Genomic DNA, 17,362 nt, shown 5'->3' on the forward strand with positions numbered 1-17,362 from the left:
TAATAGTTAAAAAAGATAGCATTAATGTTTTTCAACCCATAAACCAAATTTAATGTGACATGACATGAAATGACATATCTTCCCCTTACTGTCAAATTTGACAGCACTTTCAAATTCTTTTAATATATTATTAAATTCTTTTTATTAATTTTTTTATTGGTTTAAGGCATTGCCTTTTTATTGTTCATTACCAATGCAATGTTTAAATATTTTTATACCTTTTAATTCATTTTCTTTCATCACCAATAAAAAGAAAATAAATATGAATTTGTATTTTACATTTAAAATTTGGTATATTAGGTGAATAGTAAAATTTAAAAAATTGTCAAAATATCACATAAGCTGTTAAATTTAAATTTAGCATATCAGTTGAAGGTGATCTTAATGTATCAAAAACACTGTCTGATAAATCAAGTATCGTAAAATAATTAGTTGTTATGTAATGACAAGTGTCCTAGACGATGTTTTAGGTATACCAAAAAACTTCTCTTGAACTTGATTGTTCTCAAAGGCTTTACGGTCTTACCAAGGGAACGCTAGAAACGGTACCGTTAGAATTACAGCGTGTCCGAACGTTTCAGCCAAGCCAACTGTAACACGAATGTAACTGCCACGAGAACGAAGGCCACTGTTGACGTGTCAAGTTCGTAAAACGACACCAAATTATTGGAACTTTCTCCACCTTCGTCAAGCTCACGTATATGTGCTGCAGAGGCACTCTCTGATCTTAACTTCCACTAAACGACGTCGTCACGCATCCGAACGCCATGTCTTGGTTCAGGAGCCTCATCCAAGTCTCAGCCACCACCGCCAGATCATCGGCCCGACCCAGAATTTCTGACCCGTTCTCCTACACTCTGCTCTCCCGCTTCAGCTCTGAGCCGGCTCGCCCGAGTCCGATCCATGAGACTCCGGATCCGACTCCTACTCCTCAACCTCCGACCTTTTACTCGGGTCTGGGCCCCACAATGCCCGGCGACAAGCCGAGGGTGGTGGTCCTGGGTTCCGGCTGGGCCGGGTGCCGGCTTATGAAAGGATTGGACACCGAGCAATACGACATCGTCTGCGTGTCGCCGAGGAACCATATGGTGTTCACGCCGCTGCTGGCGTCCACCTGCGTCGGAACTCTGGAGTTCCGGTCCGTAGCCGAGCCCATTGCGAGGATCCAACCAGCCATTTCGAGAGAAACCGGGTCGTATTTCTTCCTCTCCAACTGTATCGGCCTCGATCCTGATAAGCATGTGGTAAGTCCATTTTTTCCCTAGCTTTTTTTTCTTTTTTTAGGTTCTTGGATAGTAAATAGTGAATTGGGATGTTTTGATTTACTGATTTATTGACTTTCTGGGTAAAGTTTGCAATGGGTAATCATTACTTAATTGAACTTTTGCTTTTCTGTACACTGTAATGAAAAATGTGGATCAAATTATTAGCTTCTGCGTTGTTAATTTTGGTAAAAATATGATTTTTCAGCTGAAAGTGGCTTAATTTTAGGAAATTGTTATTAACACTTCAAAAATCTCATTTGTCATTCCGGACTTTGTATAATTAGAAAGAAAAATAGAAGGAGTGTAGAATGAGATTTTTGGAGTGGTAATAACGGTTCCCTAATTTTAACTCATTATTTGATTCAAGTGCTACAAAGATTTGAGCTTTTTTTTTTTTGTTTTGGTGGAGAGAATATACAAAATGTTGGAGAATATTTGGATTTAAAGATTGCCTTACTCGCAAAAATGCTGGTTTGGGAAATGAAGGTGAAATGCGAGACGGTAACTGATGGAGCTGAACCCTTGAAGCCATGGAAGTTTGAAATTGCGTATGACAAGTTGATAATTGCTTTGGGAGCAATGCCAACCACTTTTGGCATACAAGGTGTACATGAACATGCAATTTTTCTTCGTGAAGTCTCTCATGCCCAGGAAATCCGTAGGAAGCTGCTCCTAAACTTGATGTTGTCGGATGTGCCTGGTATACTGCTGCACTTGGATTTAATTACTAGAGAACAACAATCACATGATATGAGATCTCATTGTGTATTTCGTTTGATTTTGGTTTGGAGGCAGGTGTTTCAGAGGAAGAGAAAAGCAGACTCCTACACTGTGTTGTTGTCGGAGGTGGTCCCACGGGAGTTGAGTTCAGCGGTGAACTTAGTGACTTTATTCAGAGAGATGTTCAGGAAAGATATGCTCATGTGAAAAATTATATTCATGTTACCTTAATTGAGGTTTGTTCATTACCTCGCCACGAGATTCAACCATGTTGGATACTCCTTGTCTTATCTTTTGCAGAATTATTAGATAAAAATGCAGTCCATGCAACTGAGTAAGTAGATTTCTATATGGAAACTTAGTAACATTCTTGTCTTCATAGGCAAATGAGATTTTATCATCATTTGATGATCGGCTGAGGCACTATGCTACGAAACAACTGACGAAGGTAAGAGATATTTTATTCATAACAGAACCTATTGCCCTGTTATTAGTCAAGTGAGATATTATCTGAGAATCGTTCTTATGCACATAATGGCAACTTCAAATCCTTTCACCACCTGTTGTATTAAAGAACTAAAGAGTGGTTCTCAGAGATTATCTCCCACAAACTACAGTTGTTGGTTGCTACAGTTTTCCCACTAATTGCTGGGTATGTTCATTGCACGTTTGATTGTTTCTCTCAGTCAGGAGTTCGTCTTGTCCGTGGGATCGTTAAGGATGTCAAGGATAAGAAAATAATTCTTAATGATGGCACAGAGGTTCCTTATGGTCTTTTGGTATGGTCTACCGGTGTTGGTCCATCACCTTTGGTGAACTCATTGCCACTTACAAAGTCTCCTGGTGGAAGGTAATACTTTAATTTGTTTCTAATGAAAGGAGTTTGTTCCTCCTTTCAACGAGTTTCTAACAAATCTAAGCTTACGGTATAGTATTGTTCTGATCTTCATCTTAGAACCTCATGAGTTTTCATAAATTTCAGTACCTTCTGGTGAACTTTTTACTTCACTTTTCACCCAAATTCAGTTTATATTGTTCCATTTTCTTCTCTGCAACACAAATCTTTCATTTCAATACCATCTGTCTTTAATTGTTGTAAATGTCATGTTTCTTTTCATATCATAAGGTTTCAGTATGATTTGGTCCATGTGTTCCCCGAATTGTTTAGTATGCTTTAGAATGACATATCCTGTTAGCGTAATTTTTTATGACCCTTTTCTCTAATTGCAGGATTGGTGTTGACGAGTGGCTGCGTGTTCCTGACGTGCAGGATGTGTACTCAATTGGAGACTGTAGTGGTTTTGTTGAAAGTACCGGAAAACCAACTCTTCCAGCCTTGGCCCAGGTTAGGATTTGTTCGATTATCCATTCTCATAGAATCCCATCTCCCATGTGTGCAAAAGTCCATAAACTTTGTGTAATGGTAGTATTATACTGTCAAGTTCTAGCCAACCGGCAAATTCAATGAAATTATTTTCTTTTTAAAAGTTATTCGAGATCTAACGGTCTGCTGTTAAAGGGCAACTGAAATGATCTTTATGCATCTCTGTTTTAAATCTATGAAGGTTGCAGAGAGGCAAGGAAAGTATTTGGCCAATTTACTGAACAAAATTGGCAAAGCTGGTGGAGGACGTGCCAACGCTGCAAGAGAGTATAAATACGAGGAACCATTTGTGTACAAGCATTTAGGAAGCATGGCGACTCTAGGGAGATACAAGGCTCTTGTGGACCTCAGACAGAGCAAGGTGAATTTCAAGCCACTTCGAAGCCTCTGCTCTCGCACATTAAGCTAAGATAACTGACCTTATGTAGCGCACATATTTGCAGGCGGGTAAAGGCGTATCTATGGCTGGGTTCTTCAGTTGGTTTGTTTGGCGCTCGGCATATTTAACCCGAGTCATAAGCTGGAGGAACAGATTCTATGTGGCGATCAATTGGCTTACAACATTCGTGTTTGGGCGCGATATAAGCAGAATCTAGATTTGACAAGGAAACGAAGAAACCTAGTAGCATGAATACTGCTACTAGGTGATGCTGGCAGCAGAGGCTGAGACCAAACTACGGTGGGGTGGCGGTGAGTGCTGTGATGGTTAAGGATTGGATTCAATGGACGGTTGATGGTGGCGGTGGCGATTGAACCACTCCCACGGTAAAATAAAAAAATAAAATAAATTACTACGAGATGATGTAGATATGATAACGATTGCCATGTTTTGTGTCATATCAGTTGGTTTAGTTCAGTGTATGACGTGGTGCTCTTATTCACTCTACTTCTATTCATTTCTAAGAACATATGGCTTTCGAACGACGGGGTTACGCAAGATGTTCTTGCTGTTTATAGTTTATAGGACATATATTGTGCCTGTTTATATGAATACTAATGTGATTTGGTTTCCTTACGGATGTCATTCCTGAACTGCAGCATTGTCATCACATCGTGTTATCGTGTATTATCGTCGCGCGGTGACAATTGAAGTTCTTTACAAGTACGTACGGTTACAACTCGAAACACCACTGAAACTTGTTTACATTGCAGTTCTGTTGTCAATATAACCACCGTCTTCGGCTATTTCTTGACATGAAACGTAAACCGTCATCTCCCTTGAGTTCGAAGTTTTGAACAAACGAAAACACATGCAGTGCATATCCAAAACACCTCCATAAACTCAAGAAAATTGAAATGCCCGTTCAGGCTCCATTTCATCCTAGGCAGTTCCAGCATGCAGAGCAGAACTTAGAGCGCGTACATGATCAAGTACCCAAAAAACATACTTATACGTGCAAACCAGGAAGAATATATACTTTGATAAGATACGGAATATTCTGAATGAAACTATATTAACAGGCTTAATAGAGTTGAAATCGATTTTAAACCGAATCAATGACCATCTCAGGACGCAAGCATGCACAGGTTATAGTTTATAACTTTGTATAACAGTGATGGGAAACAATTCATTACAACTGCTAGCTCGAAGCCTTTGAACCTACTAAGCACGTATGCGAGCCAGTATGCGAGCTTGAAACTCCAACCGCAAGTATTTGGACTTTACAAACCCAGCTACTAGACTAGGACGATAAAGCCGAGTCTGTGATTCTTGAACTACCCAACTTACTCGCAATGGCATCTCTTAGTTCAATCTCTCCCGGAAATCTTCCCTCCTTCAGCTTTGAGAAAGCCTGCAACATACAAGAGAACAGAAGCTAACACTCACGCGTATGCATCAATCAAAGACAAGCGTTATTGAAAAGGCCAAAAGCGGCTTTCACCAAAAGGAATTAAACGAATAGGAAATGATAATCTAGCTCCCAGCAAGAAGAAAAAGGGGTTTGCGCACCAATTCATCGTTGAGGTAAACTTCGAAAGCACCAGTGCCCTGGAGGAAGGACTGCAATGCATTGCCTAGAAGCCAAGTGGATGCAATGGTACCAAATCTATTTGCACGCAGAGAATAATACCAAGCAGGAGGTGTCGCAACCCCCAACATAGGAAAAATCTGCTCGCCCGCCATTATAATCCCAAAAACTCCAACTTGAGCAACCGGGACCAGCTTGCTGACCACACGCTTTGGAAGGGGCGGGGGATAGTTCGAAAGTTCAACATGGATTCCAGGAAACGCAGCCTCCAACATCTTCGTCATTGTTACCGCATCCCCCCTACCAAATGCAAATTTTTTCGATAAGTAATTATAGCCCAACCCCGAAGATCCAATCTAACTTGTTAAGTGCAAAACAAGTAGGAACCCACATATTCTCGGTACACTAATTCGTAGCTAACAGATAAATCAAGAGAATTTTACAGTTTATCTGATAAACCCCAGGATCCGAATAACAATTCAATTTCAAATGAATAGCTGTTCAAGTTGATCTTCTATTATCCCACATCATAATTCGACATAAAACTAAAAACCCAATTCAAGAAATCACAAAAGAAACAAGAGAATTACTTGTACGAGCAAGAAGTGCAGAAGCTAATCTTGACCGTGCTGCCGACGCCGATTGCCCCGAAAGCGCTTGGTTTCTGAAATCCGACCAAACCAAAGAATTAAAGACGGAAATTAGAATAGGATAAAAATACGGAATCAATTGCAACAAAGACTGGGAATTTAAGAGGAATTCAGATTGAAATACCTGTGAGGGAAACTCTGAGGCTGCGTGGTGGGGAGGAGGGGGCGGGGTGAAGAGGTTTAGGAGGTCGGTGCAGAAGAGGAAGAGCGGAAGCCCTAGCAGAACAAGCTGAGCTCGATCCATTGATCAGTCAACAGAAACCGTAGAGAGAGAGAGAGAGAGAGAGAGAGAGAGTTGGAGACGAATATGAATGATAGTGGGGGAGATAATGATTTAAAGGTAGAGAGTTGGAGACGAATATGAATGATAGTGGGGGAGATAATGATTTAAAGGTAGGAAAATGATAAACACACACCATTTGTAGCTTCACAAATCTATGTTTAATCAGTTCGTTGATTTCGTTTGATTTATTTAATTTGATGATCAAAAATAAAAAGAAGTGCATGAAGCTAAAAAGAGTGAAAATTACCTCCCTAAAGGTAAAACCTTGTTACCTACTTAAGTTACAAGTGTCTTGCTAGACAATCGCTTTCTTTGGAGAATTATATAGAAATTTTATGAAGAAATTTTGATATGTAAGAAGCTTAAAGTTCAATTGGTTAAAAGTATTCATTCCTTAAACAAAATTGTGCGCATAACAAATAAAAAAAACATTGCTTTGGATACCCAAACAAGTTTACAATTAGACCAAAATTAAACCTTTACAAGTTACATTTGATTTGATATAACAGAATTTAACCCTAAAACTATAAACTGAAGAAATGAAAAGAAAGGAGGACGAAGAGGATGACATCCATTTATAGCAAAGAGAAGAAAAAAACGATGAACTCTTCATAGATAGAACAATAAATACAACATAACTTACGTTGTTAAGAGCGCTTGTGCATACAAAGTCAAATTTTTTTTTAAGAAAACCTCGGCGTTACGAGAGAAATTTTATTGATAACAAAAAAAAAAAATTACACCTAATCAAGGGGGGACATAAACCTAACCCCTCATAGTACAAGAAAAAAAAAAGGAGAAGAACAATATGCAAAAGAAGGAGGGACATAAACCTAACCCCTTATAGTATAAGGAAAAAGGAGAAAAACAACATGCAAAAGAAGAGGGAAAACGAAAAAAAAAAAAAAAACAAGAAAGTGAGACAAACCCTCTAGCTTAAATCTAGGGCTGGTTCGGGTCGGAATCCTGACCGAAACCCCCAACCCAAATTCCAAAACCAAAACATTTTGGGATGGGATTTTATATTCCAAAACCGAACCGAAATTATTCAATTCCCGAAATTCACAATTCCCGAAACTGTTTCGGGATTTTCAGGTCACTTTGGGATTGGGTGGAATCCGTTCTATCTGTAATGATAGTTTGTTAGCTTTGAAGAAATCCACAAACTTATATTGTGGCTTGGCAGTACTCTGCAGAAGCAGCAGAGCCGCAATGAGCTCTAGAGTTTGAGCTCCAAACAATGATATTGCCTGCACTACCAAAAAAAAATAAAAGATCAATCGACGGTGTGCAAACTGCATACTTAAAGCAAAATCATTGAGAGTGAGTGACTGAGAGAGTCTGAGGAAGTGAGACTGTGAGAGGAATACAGCAGACCCAACTCACAATAGACGGTTGGATTAGTTTTTAACCAATATAACGGTCCAAGTAATTTCTAATTATAAGTTAAAAATAAATAAATAAATATATATATATATATATAATATTCGGTTCGGTTCAGGATTACCAAACACTTTCAAAGATATGGCCAAATCCCAAACCGAAACTTTCGGGATCAGTTTGATTTTGGGTACTGAATTTTTCGGAAAATTCGGTTCGGGCATTTTTCGGTCAAATTTCGGGACGGGTATTTTCGGGAAAAAATTCCACCCCTACTTAAATCAAATCATGGTTTGATAGTTGAAGAAATTACCCATCAGCATCAGGAATCCTCGGATTGCAGTAAGATGTTGGGACTAAGTGCGGCATTGCTCCTCATCAAACATATCTCCACAGGACAATTTGAACTTGATGATCATCATGTGATAGCGAGTCACCACTTGATCGACATTGCTCCTTTAACAAATCATGTCCAGAGATCATCTGAAGATTTAAAAGAAAAATAAGAAAACAAATATAATGGCAGCGACAATTGATAATCTCGTACATAAATATCTACATAATAGTTCAATTACCTGAAGAAGTGACAATTGGTAGTTCCATACGTTGCAAGATACTCCAGGGTCCGCCAATATCTCTTTTCAGGAGTCAATTGATCTGGAGTCCTCCATTCGGATAGAAAATGGATATTTGGGATATGAGAAATCTTGGGCCACTCCTCTCCACAGCCTTCTTTGCAACGCCTTACAAGGATGCTCGAACAATTGTTAAAGATAAGATTCTGTAGTGGTACTTTGCAAAGGAAGTCTGGCAGTGTCTTTAAGTTATGGCAGAAATAAATTTCTAAGTAAGAAAGGCATGGCATGACTGTAATTTCAGATTCTTCTTTCTTCCACCCTTCCACGCCTTCCCACTCTACCCAGTTAACCATTCCGCGAAGGCGGAGTTCTTTCAATTTTGGGAATAATGCTGGCGACGGTTTGAATGATGTCTGATCTTCTATTCCCAAAAATTCACCACCAACCTTTATCACACTGTCCAACCCATCTATGGTTAGTATTTCGAGGGACGGAAGTTTCCCAAGAGGAGGCAAAACTTCACACTTATCCCACCGTACAATGGTAACGATTTTCAAGTGGTTTAACGACGCCATCCAAATTGGCCAGGAGGTCCCAGTATGCCCAAGAATGTCTAAAGCTTCCAAATCTTTGTGCGGTCGTAAGACATCCAATATTTCTACACTGCTTTCTGTCTGCCTGTAGTGCATACCACTACAATTTATTCCGAGATGAAAAAGTTTCTTTTGATCCCACAATTGAGCTTTCTCAACCTCACTCACATCTTTTACATCCCCAGAAACCTCCACGACGAGACTACCCTGAAGGTTCAAGGTTCTCAGATCTTCAAATTGTAATGCTTCTTCCTTGTCACCGCAACACACAACAAACGTATCCAGTGCCTGCAAACTTGTTAACCTCCCAATCCCTTTTGGTAAGTACATGAGAGGACATCCTTCAATATAAAGATGTTTTAAGCTAATCAATCTTCCCATGTTATCAGGTAGTTTTCCAAGTGAGAAGCAACAGAAAAGGCGCAAGGTACACAAATTGTATAATTCACAAATAGCATCAAGTAATTTCTTCAAACCATTATTAAAAGACAAATCAATATGCTTCAAATGTATCAATTGTCCAATCTCCTCTGGAAGTTCTTTGAACCAATTACAATCTATCCAGTCACCACTCAAATTTAATGTCCTAAGACATTTCAATTGCAAAATAAACTCTGAGCTTATTGTAGTTATTACCCATTTAAAAGTTGTGAGTGTGCGCAGGTTTTTGCAATTGGAATATGAGATAGCTAGTGAAAGTGGACCTCTGGGTACTGAAGCTAAGGTCAAATGGCGAACCTTATCACCCCATACTGCCATTTCATTGGTAGCACCCTCACCCTCAATAATCAAGCTATCATTCTTGTTGAGAAATTGGAGAAAGTCATGCACAATATCATGCATTTTGCAACTTATAACTTTACCGCTGCCACGATCTTTCTCAAAATCTTGGAAAAAAGAACGTGCTACTAAGTTATCAAAATATGTTTGGCCAATCATTTCCTTATCTTTATTCCCTTTCGAATTAAGATAATCTTGTGCCATCCAAAGATTAATCAAACAATCTCTGTCAAACTGATAATCTTTAGGAAAAATAGCACAATATAATAGGCAACATTTAACTTCAGGGGCCAAATCATAATAACTTAGTAACAGTGGTTGGAAAACTTCTTGCTCGACATCTTCTAGACCCCACATTTCACTGCTCAAAACATCTTGCCATTCTCTCCGTGTTGTCTTGTTGCGCATCAGACTACCTAAAGTTTGGACAGCAAGAGGCAAACCTTTACACTTCTTTACAATTTCCCGACTAATATCTTCAAACTTATTGGACTCGTTGACTTCCTTACCATAAAAGGCCATGTGCTTGAAGATTGACAAACAAAATTGTTCACTCAATTCTCCCATACTGATCGTGTGACTTGTTGCTCTCATCATATCAGCAACCTCATATTGTCTTGTTGTCACCACTATTCTACTGCCTTTAGCACCGCTTTGAATCAATGCTGCCTCTAATTGTTCCCACTTTTTACGGTCTCGAGTCCACACATCATCAAGGACAAGGAGAAACCTTTTGTCCTCAATGAATTCAGACACGTGTTGCAAGACACAGTCCAACTCATTTGAACTTGAGGGATCATTACCAATAATAGCTTTGGCAATCTTAATCACCTCAAAAGGATCTGACACACAAACCCATATTCTCTTTTCAAAATGGGTTTTAACTTTGGGATCATTATAAACTAGTTGTGCCAAAGTTGTTTTGCCCATTCCTCCCATCCCTACAATAGGGATGATAAGGGTTCCCCTCCCTTGTTCACTACTATCAGTCAACAAATTTGTTATCAAAACATCTTTTTCGTTTTCTCGTCCAAAGATGTAAGATTCATCGACGAAAGACGAAGTTATCCGTCGTTCAAGTCGTTGAGTACCTCTCTCTATGTGAAACCCATACATTTTTCTTTGCTTATAAATCAAAGTTAAACTCTCATTCAGCTCTTTTATCCTAGCAGCAATGTCATGACGAATAAAGACCTGACTGACTTGGCCAAAACAAAAGCAACCAGAGGAAACAGAAAATCTGACCTTCTTTTCAGGAACAAGAGCAGCTGCGCCATCTCTTTCTTGCTTCTCAACCTGTTGCCTCAGAATGTCATAGTTCCACTCGTCCAGCACATCTGCCATCTGGTAAGATATTTCCTTGAGGTTATCCAACCAGTTTCTCACGCGTTCCTCCTCCACCTTCCTTCGCTCAGCGTCCTGAAGCACTGCTTGAATAGCTATGAGATTGCTAGTGAATTCTTGAACGTCTTTCTTAACGTTCAAAACATTTTTCACCTCATCTTCTATGTAATGAAAAGTTGCTGAAGCCAACCGCTCTAGCAGCATGGAAACGATCGCATCAGCCATTTTTAATGTTTGGAATCAACTGACAGTGGATTAGTGAAACAAGTAGGGAAGTATGAATGAAGAAGAAAGGCAGGATGGTTGTGCAAGTGCCTTTCCTCTACCGAGTTTATAATTTCCAAGGCAAACTCCAAGTCAAGACTCAGTTATATTTGAATTCAACGAAAATTAGATGGGTACAACCTGGCTTGATACATGAATCCAGCTCGAATTATACTACACACGCGCATGCATAATGCATATTTTGAATTACAGTATGTCACGCGTTACTTATACGTTTTAAATGTATTTATATGTGTAAATTGACAAAAGAAAAGTCAAATATTTAAAATAAATAAATAATTTTAAATTATGTTAGAAGAAACCCTTCATAAACCAATTAAAGCAGCTGAATTCACAATAAAAATCGATCTCTATAGAATTTACATTAAGAATAAAGAAAATAATATTTAATTAATAAACAACTGATTGAATCACATTACTGCTAACTCATTGTGAGACTTAATCCACTCTCTTCCTCTTAGTGTAGATAATATCGTTTGTTCAAACAAAAACAAAAAAACACAGTCATTTAACAACTAATTTAATCACATTATTATCCGCGTGTGAAATACCTTTTTATAACTGGCGCCTCTTAAGATATTTTGAACGTGTTTAAAAATAGAGAAAATAATATTTGATCAACAAATGATTGAATCACATTAATCATAACCTATTGTGAGTTACTAATTATATAGAAAAAAAAATGTACAAAAAAATAACTATTAAAAAAATACTATTAAAAACGAAAATACCCATGCCACATTTGATGCCATTATTTTGAGTTGCTTTTGAAGTTTTTTGTTTGAGGAGCATTTTTGTCTAATTCTTTTTGGTGAAGCTTGTGACACCAAAAAATACTATTCATTGGGCTTGTTGGCTTTATAGAGAAGATTAAACTCAATTAGTAGAGAAATTTTTCAATATGCTAGGAACACATGCTGGTATACTACGTGTTCTTATATAACTTACATGAAATTTTCTTTTTTATTTTATTAATTTTTTAACATAAGAATCTCACCACTTGTATAGAGACACATAGTGTACCATTCCGTGTTCCGAGTACATTGAAAAATCTCTCCAATTAGTCAATTATAATACATTAAACTCAATTAGTATCATTAATTGAGTTTAATGTATTAAAATGTACTCTCTGATACTAATTTTGTCTCGCTTTAACCTTGAAAGAAATGTTAAATTTAAGGATATTTTGAAAATTTCTATTTTTATAAATTTAAGCGATTTTTACAGCTCAAAGCAGTAGAGAGTAAATTAATTGAAATATTAACAAATGTGGGACGTGATTTTTTTAGAGAGTCTCCTTAACAAGTGGTTAATATAAAAACGATAACATTTAAAATAAAATAAAACGAATCACATAGTTTGCGATCATGTTAACATTTTCAAGCAACAACTAAGATTGCTAATAAACCAAGACCTATGCCAGCAAGTGGGTGATAAACATAAACAAAGACTTCTTAGTTAATGGTCTTTATATTGCATTTGATCATTTGGTAATTTTATCATTCATTGTTAATGGTCTTTGATCTTTGTTTTGCAAATACAGGGCTTTTGTTAATGGTAATTTTATCAGTTGTCTCAAAAAGTGTGCCGCTTTCAAAATTTGTTTTAATTCTTGTAAATTAGAATCGTTTAAAATATCCTGCGACATTAAATAGGAAAAAAAAATTCAAAAACAAAATTTGTGATGTGGCTATGGTATCAATAATTTGTGAGAATGAAAAAAAATTATCGTCACATTATAGAAGCATATTGAAATATTACATACTAATATATATTTTTTAATAGTTTGATAAATATATTATTTATAAGTTTATATTACATGATGTTTTTATCAAATGAAAATTTTGGAAATAATGACATTTGCCAAACTTGGAAGAAATTGCCACCTAAAACAACCAAAACCAATCAAGTCAGTCGCTTTATACTTACAAGTTACAACTCGCACTAATTAACCGGGACCCATTACTTCAAGTATTCAGCGAACAAATCATTTTCCAGCTCTAAGGCCATTGCACGTTTCAAGTGGCCATCGCAATCAACTCTAACTTGCCACTGTTGCCAGCCGTCATCATGTTCATAAAAAAAATTAAAAAAAAAAAATGAAAATCACAAAAAATAGAAAGGTAAAATAGAAATATACCCATGCAAAAAGGTGTTGGATTTTTATAACGGCGTAAATTCAATCATGTCGATGACTAACCTAATAAAATTTATTGTTTGACCGAAAAAAAAGGGCTCATGTCCTCCACTTGGAATTAGCCCACCAATAATCCAACTACCAATTCACGTAAAGGCTCATTAGTAACCAAAGAAGTGCAGAAGCTAATCTTGACCGTGCTAACGACGCCGATGGCACGGAAACCGCTTGGTTTCTGAAATCCGACCAAACCAAAGAATTACAGACGGGAATTAGAATACGATAGAAATATGCAATCAAGTGCAACAAAGATTGGGAATTTAGGAGGAATTCAGATTGAAATACCTGTGAGGGAAACTCTAGGGTTTCTTTGGCGACTGGAGGAGGTTGGTGTTGGAGGTGGGGATGGTGGTGATGGGGAGGCTTGCGGGGCGGAGGAGGGGGCGGAGTGGAGAGGTTTAGGAGGTCGGTGCAGGAGAGGAAGAGCGGAAGCCCTAGCGGAAGAAGCTGTGCTCGATCCATTGATGCAGTCAACAGAGAGTGGAGAGAGAGAGAGTTGGAGACAAAAATGGTCGCTTTGACTCTACTGGTAGGTATTTGACAAACAAAAAAAAAAAAAAAAGAAGAAGACTCTACTGGTAGGTAGTAGATAATATTGTTTGGACCTCAAGGAGACTGGACTCAGTTTCATCTTTGTAACCCAAATAAAGTTGGGCTTCTGGCCCATAACCCCTCATAGGACAAGAAAAAAAGAGAAAAAACAATATGTAAAAGAAGGAGAGACATAAACCTAATCCCTGATTGTACAATAAAAAAGGAGAAAAAACAACATACAAAAGAAGGGGGAACATAAACCTTACCCCTCACAGTATAAGAAAAAAGGAGTAAAAACAACATACAAAATAAGAGGAGACATAAACCTTACCCTTCTAGAAACGAAAACAAAAAAAATACAAGAAAGTGAGACAAACCCTCTAGCTTAAATAAAAAATCATGGTTTGATAGTTGAAGAAATTACCCATCAGCATCAGTAATCCTTGGATTGCAGTAAGAAGATGTTGGGACTAAGTGCGGCATTGCTCCTCATCAAACATACCCCACAGGACAATCATTAAACTTGATGATCATCATGTACAATAAGAAGATTATGCCTAGCGAGTCACCACTTGATCGACATTGCTCCTTTAACCAAAACGTGTCCGGAGATCATCTGAAGATTTATAAGAAAAATAAGAAAACAAATATAATGGCAGCGACAATTGATAATCTGATAAATATCTGCATAGTATGATTCCCGCTCCGCAATACTCTCCAAGGACCGCCAATTTCTATGTCCGGGATGCAATACACTTTCCGTCTCATACCCGATTCCAAAACGGATGTTTGGGATACGAGATATCTTGGGCCACTCTTCTTCACTGACTTTTCCCCAATTCGTTCTAAGGAAGTTCGGCAGTGTCTTTAAGTTATCGCAGTCAGCAATTTCTAAGTAAGAAAGGCATGGCGTGATTGTATTTTTAGATTCTTCTTTCTTCCACCCTTCCACGCCTTCTATCCATGCTGCGAAGGCGCAGTCGCTTCAATTTTGGGAATAATGATGGCGATGATTTGAATGATGTTTGATCTTCTATTCCCCAAAATTCACCACCAACCTTTCTCACATTGCGCATCCCATCCACGGTTAGCACTTCAAGGAACGGAAATTTCCCAAAAGGAGGCAAAAATTCACTCTTCCCACCCTACAATAGTAACAATTCTCAAGTGAGTTAACGATGCCATCCAAATTGGCCAGGAGGACCCAGTATGCTCAAGAATGTCTAAAGCTTCCAAATCTTTGTGCGGTCGAAAGACATTCAATATTTCTACACTGCTTTTTGTCTGCCTGTAGTGCATGTACAATCTATTTCGAGATGAAAAAGTTGCCTTTGATCCCACAACTGAGCTTTCTCACCGTCACTCACATCTTTTACATCCCCAGAAACCTGTACGACAAGACTACCCTGAAGTTTCAAGCGGGCTCCCCCTAATAATTATGACCCATCCCTTTAGCCAATTTAGCTCTTAACACAGGGTCAAGTTTTTTTTTTTATTAGGATAGGTGAATTATTCTAGATCCATCCTCCGAAAAAACCGGACATGCTAATTTTTCATCATTCAGCTTGAGCATGAATCAAATGAATTCATATAAAAAAATCGATATGTTATCCATATCCACACATATATGAATGATTCTATGTAAGAAAACGGATTCCCTCCTTCGCTTCTCAGATCTTCAAATTGTAATGCTTCTTCCTTGTCACCGCCACACACAACAAAAGTATCCGGTATCTGCAAACTTGTTAACCTCCCAATCCCTTTTGGTAAGTACTCGAGAGAAGAACATGCTTCAATATAAAGATGTTTTAAGCTAATCAATTTTCCCATGTTATCAGGTAGTTTTTCAAGTGACGTGCACTCAAGAAGGCGCAAGGTACACAAATTGTATAATTCACAAATAGTATCCGGTAATTTCTTCAAAACATCATTATTAAACAAATCAATATACTTCAAATTTATTTTCTGAAGATCGTTGGAACACGTAGCTTGGGGGAAGAATCAAACTCTCATTCTCCACTTATCTCCAAAGTCTCCCTGGCCAGTCATGATCTCCCTTGCTTGAATGATCAAAAAGCCTATGGCAAGACTGTAGCCGCCCAACTCCTTCAATGGCGGCACACCATCATCGTTTCTATGACTTAAGGAAGACATGCTTGAAGAAATTCTTCAAAGATGCAAGGAAAATTCATTAGACGGCTACTTGAAAAGAAAGAAAGAAAAGAAAAAAAAAGGGTGCAGCACAACAGGCCTCACGGCCCAAGCAGTTCTCGCTCTCTCTCGCTCTCTCCTCTAGGACACGGGGCCAGGCCCTTAAGCAAAAACAAAAACAAAAAAGAAAAAGAAAAAAGGTATCAGGCCTCACGGCCCAAAAAAAAAAAGCAATAGCAGCCAGCGGGCCGAAGCTTGGTCCGATTCCACGGCCCAAAAATCCCTTGGCCTACTCCTCTTTTTCCCCAGACACGGGCCCAAGGCCAGTTTTTTTTTTTTTTTTTTTTTTTTTTGAATTTTAAAGATGAGGCCCTCGCCCGCCATTATAATCCCAAAAACTCCAACTTGAGCAACCGGAACCAGCTTGCTGACCAAACGCTTTGGAAGGGGTGGGGGATAGTTCGAAAGTTCAACATGGATTCCAGGAAAAGAAGCCTCCAACATCTTCGTCATTGTTACCGCATTTCCCCTACCAAATGCAAATTCTTTCGATAAGTAAATATAGCCCAACCCCGATGATCCAATCTAACATGTTCAGAGCAAAATAAGTAGAAAACCACATATTTCTCGGAGCACTAATTCGGAGCTAACAGATAAATCAAGAGGATTTTACAGGTTAACTGATAAACCCCAGGATCCGAAAAACAATTCAATTTCAAATGAATAGCTGTTCAAGTTGATCTTCTATTATCCCACATCATAATTCGACATAAAATTAAAACCCCAATTCAAGAAATCACAAAAGAAACAAGAGAATTACTTGTAAGAGCAAGAAGTGCAGAAGCTAATCTTGACCGTGCTGCCGACGCCGATGGCACCGAAAGCGCTTGGTTTCTGAAATCCGATAAAACCAAAGAATTACAGACGGGAATTAGAATACGATAAAAATATGCAATCAATTGCAACAAAGATTGGGAATTTAAGAGGAATTCAAATTGAAATACCTGTGAGGGAAACTCTAGGGTTTCTTTGGCGACTGGAGGAGGTTGGTGTTGGTGTTGGAGGTGGGGATGGTGGTGGTGGGGAGGCTTGTGGGGCGGAGGAGGGGGCGGAGTAAAGAAGTTTAGGAGGTCGGTGCAGAAGAGGAAGAGCGGAAGCCCTAGCAGAACAAGCTGTGCTCGATCCATTGATGCAATCAACAGAAACTGTAGAGATAGACGCAGAGAGAGAGAGAGAGTAGGAGACGAA

The 17,362-nt window shown here is 38.4% G+C and overlaps 4 protein-coding genes across 8 annotated transcripts; 1 reads left to right on the forward strand and 3 right to left on the reverse strand.

Annotated features, from left to right (window-relative positions):
- The first annotated feature begins 660 nt into the window (after window positions 1–660).
- Window positions 661–4,396, forward strand: LOC137714871 (internal alternative NAD(P)H-ubiquinone oxidoreductase A2, mitochondrial-like). The gene is made up of 8 exons (XM_068454027.1): window positions 661–1,244; window positions 1,752–1,965; window positions 2,061–2,221; window positions 2,368–2,433; window positions 2,672–2,835; window positions 3,216–3,330; window positions 3,551–3,730; window positions 3,813–4,396. Exons 1-8 carry the CDS (start codon window positions 768–770, stop codon window positions 3,963–3,965), a joined length of 1,530 nt encoding a protein of 509 aa, XP_068310128.1. The 5' UTR covers window positions 661–767; the 3' UTR covers window positions 3,966–4,396.
- A 408-nt stretch (window positions 4,397–4,804) lies between these two features.
- LOC137714872 (selT-like protein) lies at window positions 4,805–13,906 on the reverse strand. Of its 4 annotated transcripts, none has more exons than XM_068454029.1 (4): window positions 13,715–13,906; window positions 5,936–6,003; window positions 5,321–5,639; window positions 4,805–5,162 (listed from the first exon to the last, which is right to left on the reverse strand). In XM_068454029.1, exons 1-4 carry the CDS (start codon window positions 13,889–13,891, stop codon window positions 5,052–5,054), a joined length of 675 nt encoding a protein of 224 aa, XP_068310130.1. In that variant the 5' UTR covers window positions 13,892–13,906; the 3' UTR covers window positions 4,805–5,051. The 4 variants fall into 4 exon arrangements, with proteins under 4 accessions (XP_068310130.1, XP_068310129.1, XP_068310132.1 ...); XM_068454028.1 differs by having other exon boundaries at window positions 5,930–6,003; XM_068454031.1 differs by lacking the exon at window positions 13,715–13,906 and adding an exon at window positions 6,114–6,304.
- LOC137715530 (putative disease resistance protein RGA3) lies at window positions 8,009–11,206 on the reverse strand. The gene is made up of 2 exons (XM_068454882.1): window positions 8,228–11,206; window positions 8,009–8,108 (listed from the first exon to the last, which is right to left on the reverse strand). The coding sequence occupies exons 1-2, from the start codon at window positions 11,170–11,172 to the stop codon at window positions 8,009–8,011; spliced, it is 3,045 nt and encodes a 1,014-aa protein (XP_068310983.1). The 5' UTR covers window positions 11,173–11,206.
- Window positions 13,907–15,964: 2,058 nt separating the features above from the next.
- Window positions 15,965–17,317, reverse strand: LOC137714210 (selT-like protein). Of its 2 annotated transcripts, none has more exons than XM_068453479.1 (3): window positions 17,119–17,317; window positions 16,935–17,008; window positions 15,965–16,130 (listed from the first exon to the last, which is right to left on the reverse strand). In XM_068453479.1, the coding sequence occupies exons 1-3, from the start codon at window positions 17,299–17,301 to the stop codon at window positions 15,965–15,967; spliced, it is 423 nt and encodes a 140-aa protein (XP_068309580.1). In that variant the 5' UTR covers window positions 17,302–17,317. The 2 variants fall into 2 exon arrangements, with proteins under 2 accessions (XP_068309580.1, XP_068309579.1); XM_068453478.1 differs by lacking the exon at window positions 15,965–16,130 and adding an exon at window positions 16,165–16,643.
- Window positions 17,318–17,362: the final 45 nt, after the last annotated feature.

The sequence above is a fragment of the Pyrus communis genome, chromosome 14 (assembly GCF_963583255.1).
Source record: "Pyrus communis chromosome 14, drPyrComm1.1, whole genome shotgun sequence".
Classification (NCBI taxonomy): domain Eukaryota; kingdom Viridiplantae; phylum Streptophyta; class Magnoliopsida; order Rosales; family Rosaceae; genus Pyrus; species Pyrus communis.

What these genes read in the sequence shown, in the direction of transcription:
- LOC137714872 (XM_068454028.1), bottom strand. Translation starts at nt 13,891, where the DNA reads ATGGATCGAGCACAGCTTCTTCCGCTAGGGCTTCCGCTCTTCCTCTCC. An exon ending in CCCTAGAGTTTCCCTCACAG is followed by an intron (nt 6,004 to 13,714) that starts GTATTTCAATCT and finishes GTCGGATTTCAG; the next exon opens with AAACCAAGCGCTTTCGGGGC. An exon ending in TGCACTTCTTGCTCGTACAA is followed by an intron (nt 5,640 to 5,929) that starts GTAATTCTCTTG and finishes TGCATTTGGTAG; the next exon opens with GGGGGATGCGGTAACAATGA.
- LOC137715530 (XM_068454882.1), bottom strand. Translation starts at nt 11,172, where the DNA reads ATGGCTGATGCGATCGTTTCCATGCTGCTAGAGCGGTTGGCTTCAGCA. An exon ending in ACCAATTGTCACTTCTTCAG is followed by an intron (nt 8,109 to 8,227) that starts GTAATTGAACTA and finishes GATTTGTTAAAG; the next exon opens with GAGCAATGTCGATCAAGTGG.
- LOC137714871 (XM_068454027.1), top strand. Translation starts at nt 768, where the DNA reads ATGTCTTGGTTCAGGAGCCTCATCCAAGTCTCAGCCACCACCGCCAGA. An exon ending in GATGTTGTCGGATGTGCCTG is followed by an intron (nt 1,966 to 2,060) that starts GTATACTGCTGC and finishes GTTTGGAGGCAG; the next exon opens with GTGTTTCAGAGGAAGAGAAA. An exon ending in CTCTTCCAGCCTTGGCCCAG is followed by an intron (nt 3,331 to 3,550) that starts GTTAGGATTTGT and finishes AAATCTATGAAG; the next exon opens with GTTGCAGAGAGGCAAGGAAA.
- LOC137714210 (XM_068453478.1), bottom strand. Translation starts at nt 17,301, where the DNA reads ATGGATCGAGCACAGCTTGTTCTGCTAGGGCTTCCGCTCTTCCTCTTC. An exon ending in CCCTAGAGTTTCCCTCACAG is followed by an intron (nt 17,009 to 17,118) that starts GTATTTCAATTT and finishes ATCGGATTTCAG; the next exon opens with AAACCAAGCGCTTTCGGTGC. An exon ending in TGCACTTCTTGCTCTTACAA is followed by an intron (nt 16,644 to 16,934) that starts GTAATTCTCTTG and finishes TGCATTTGGTAG; the next exon opens with GGGAAATGCGGTAACAATGA.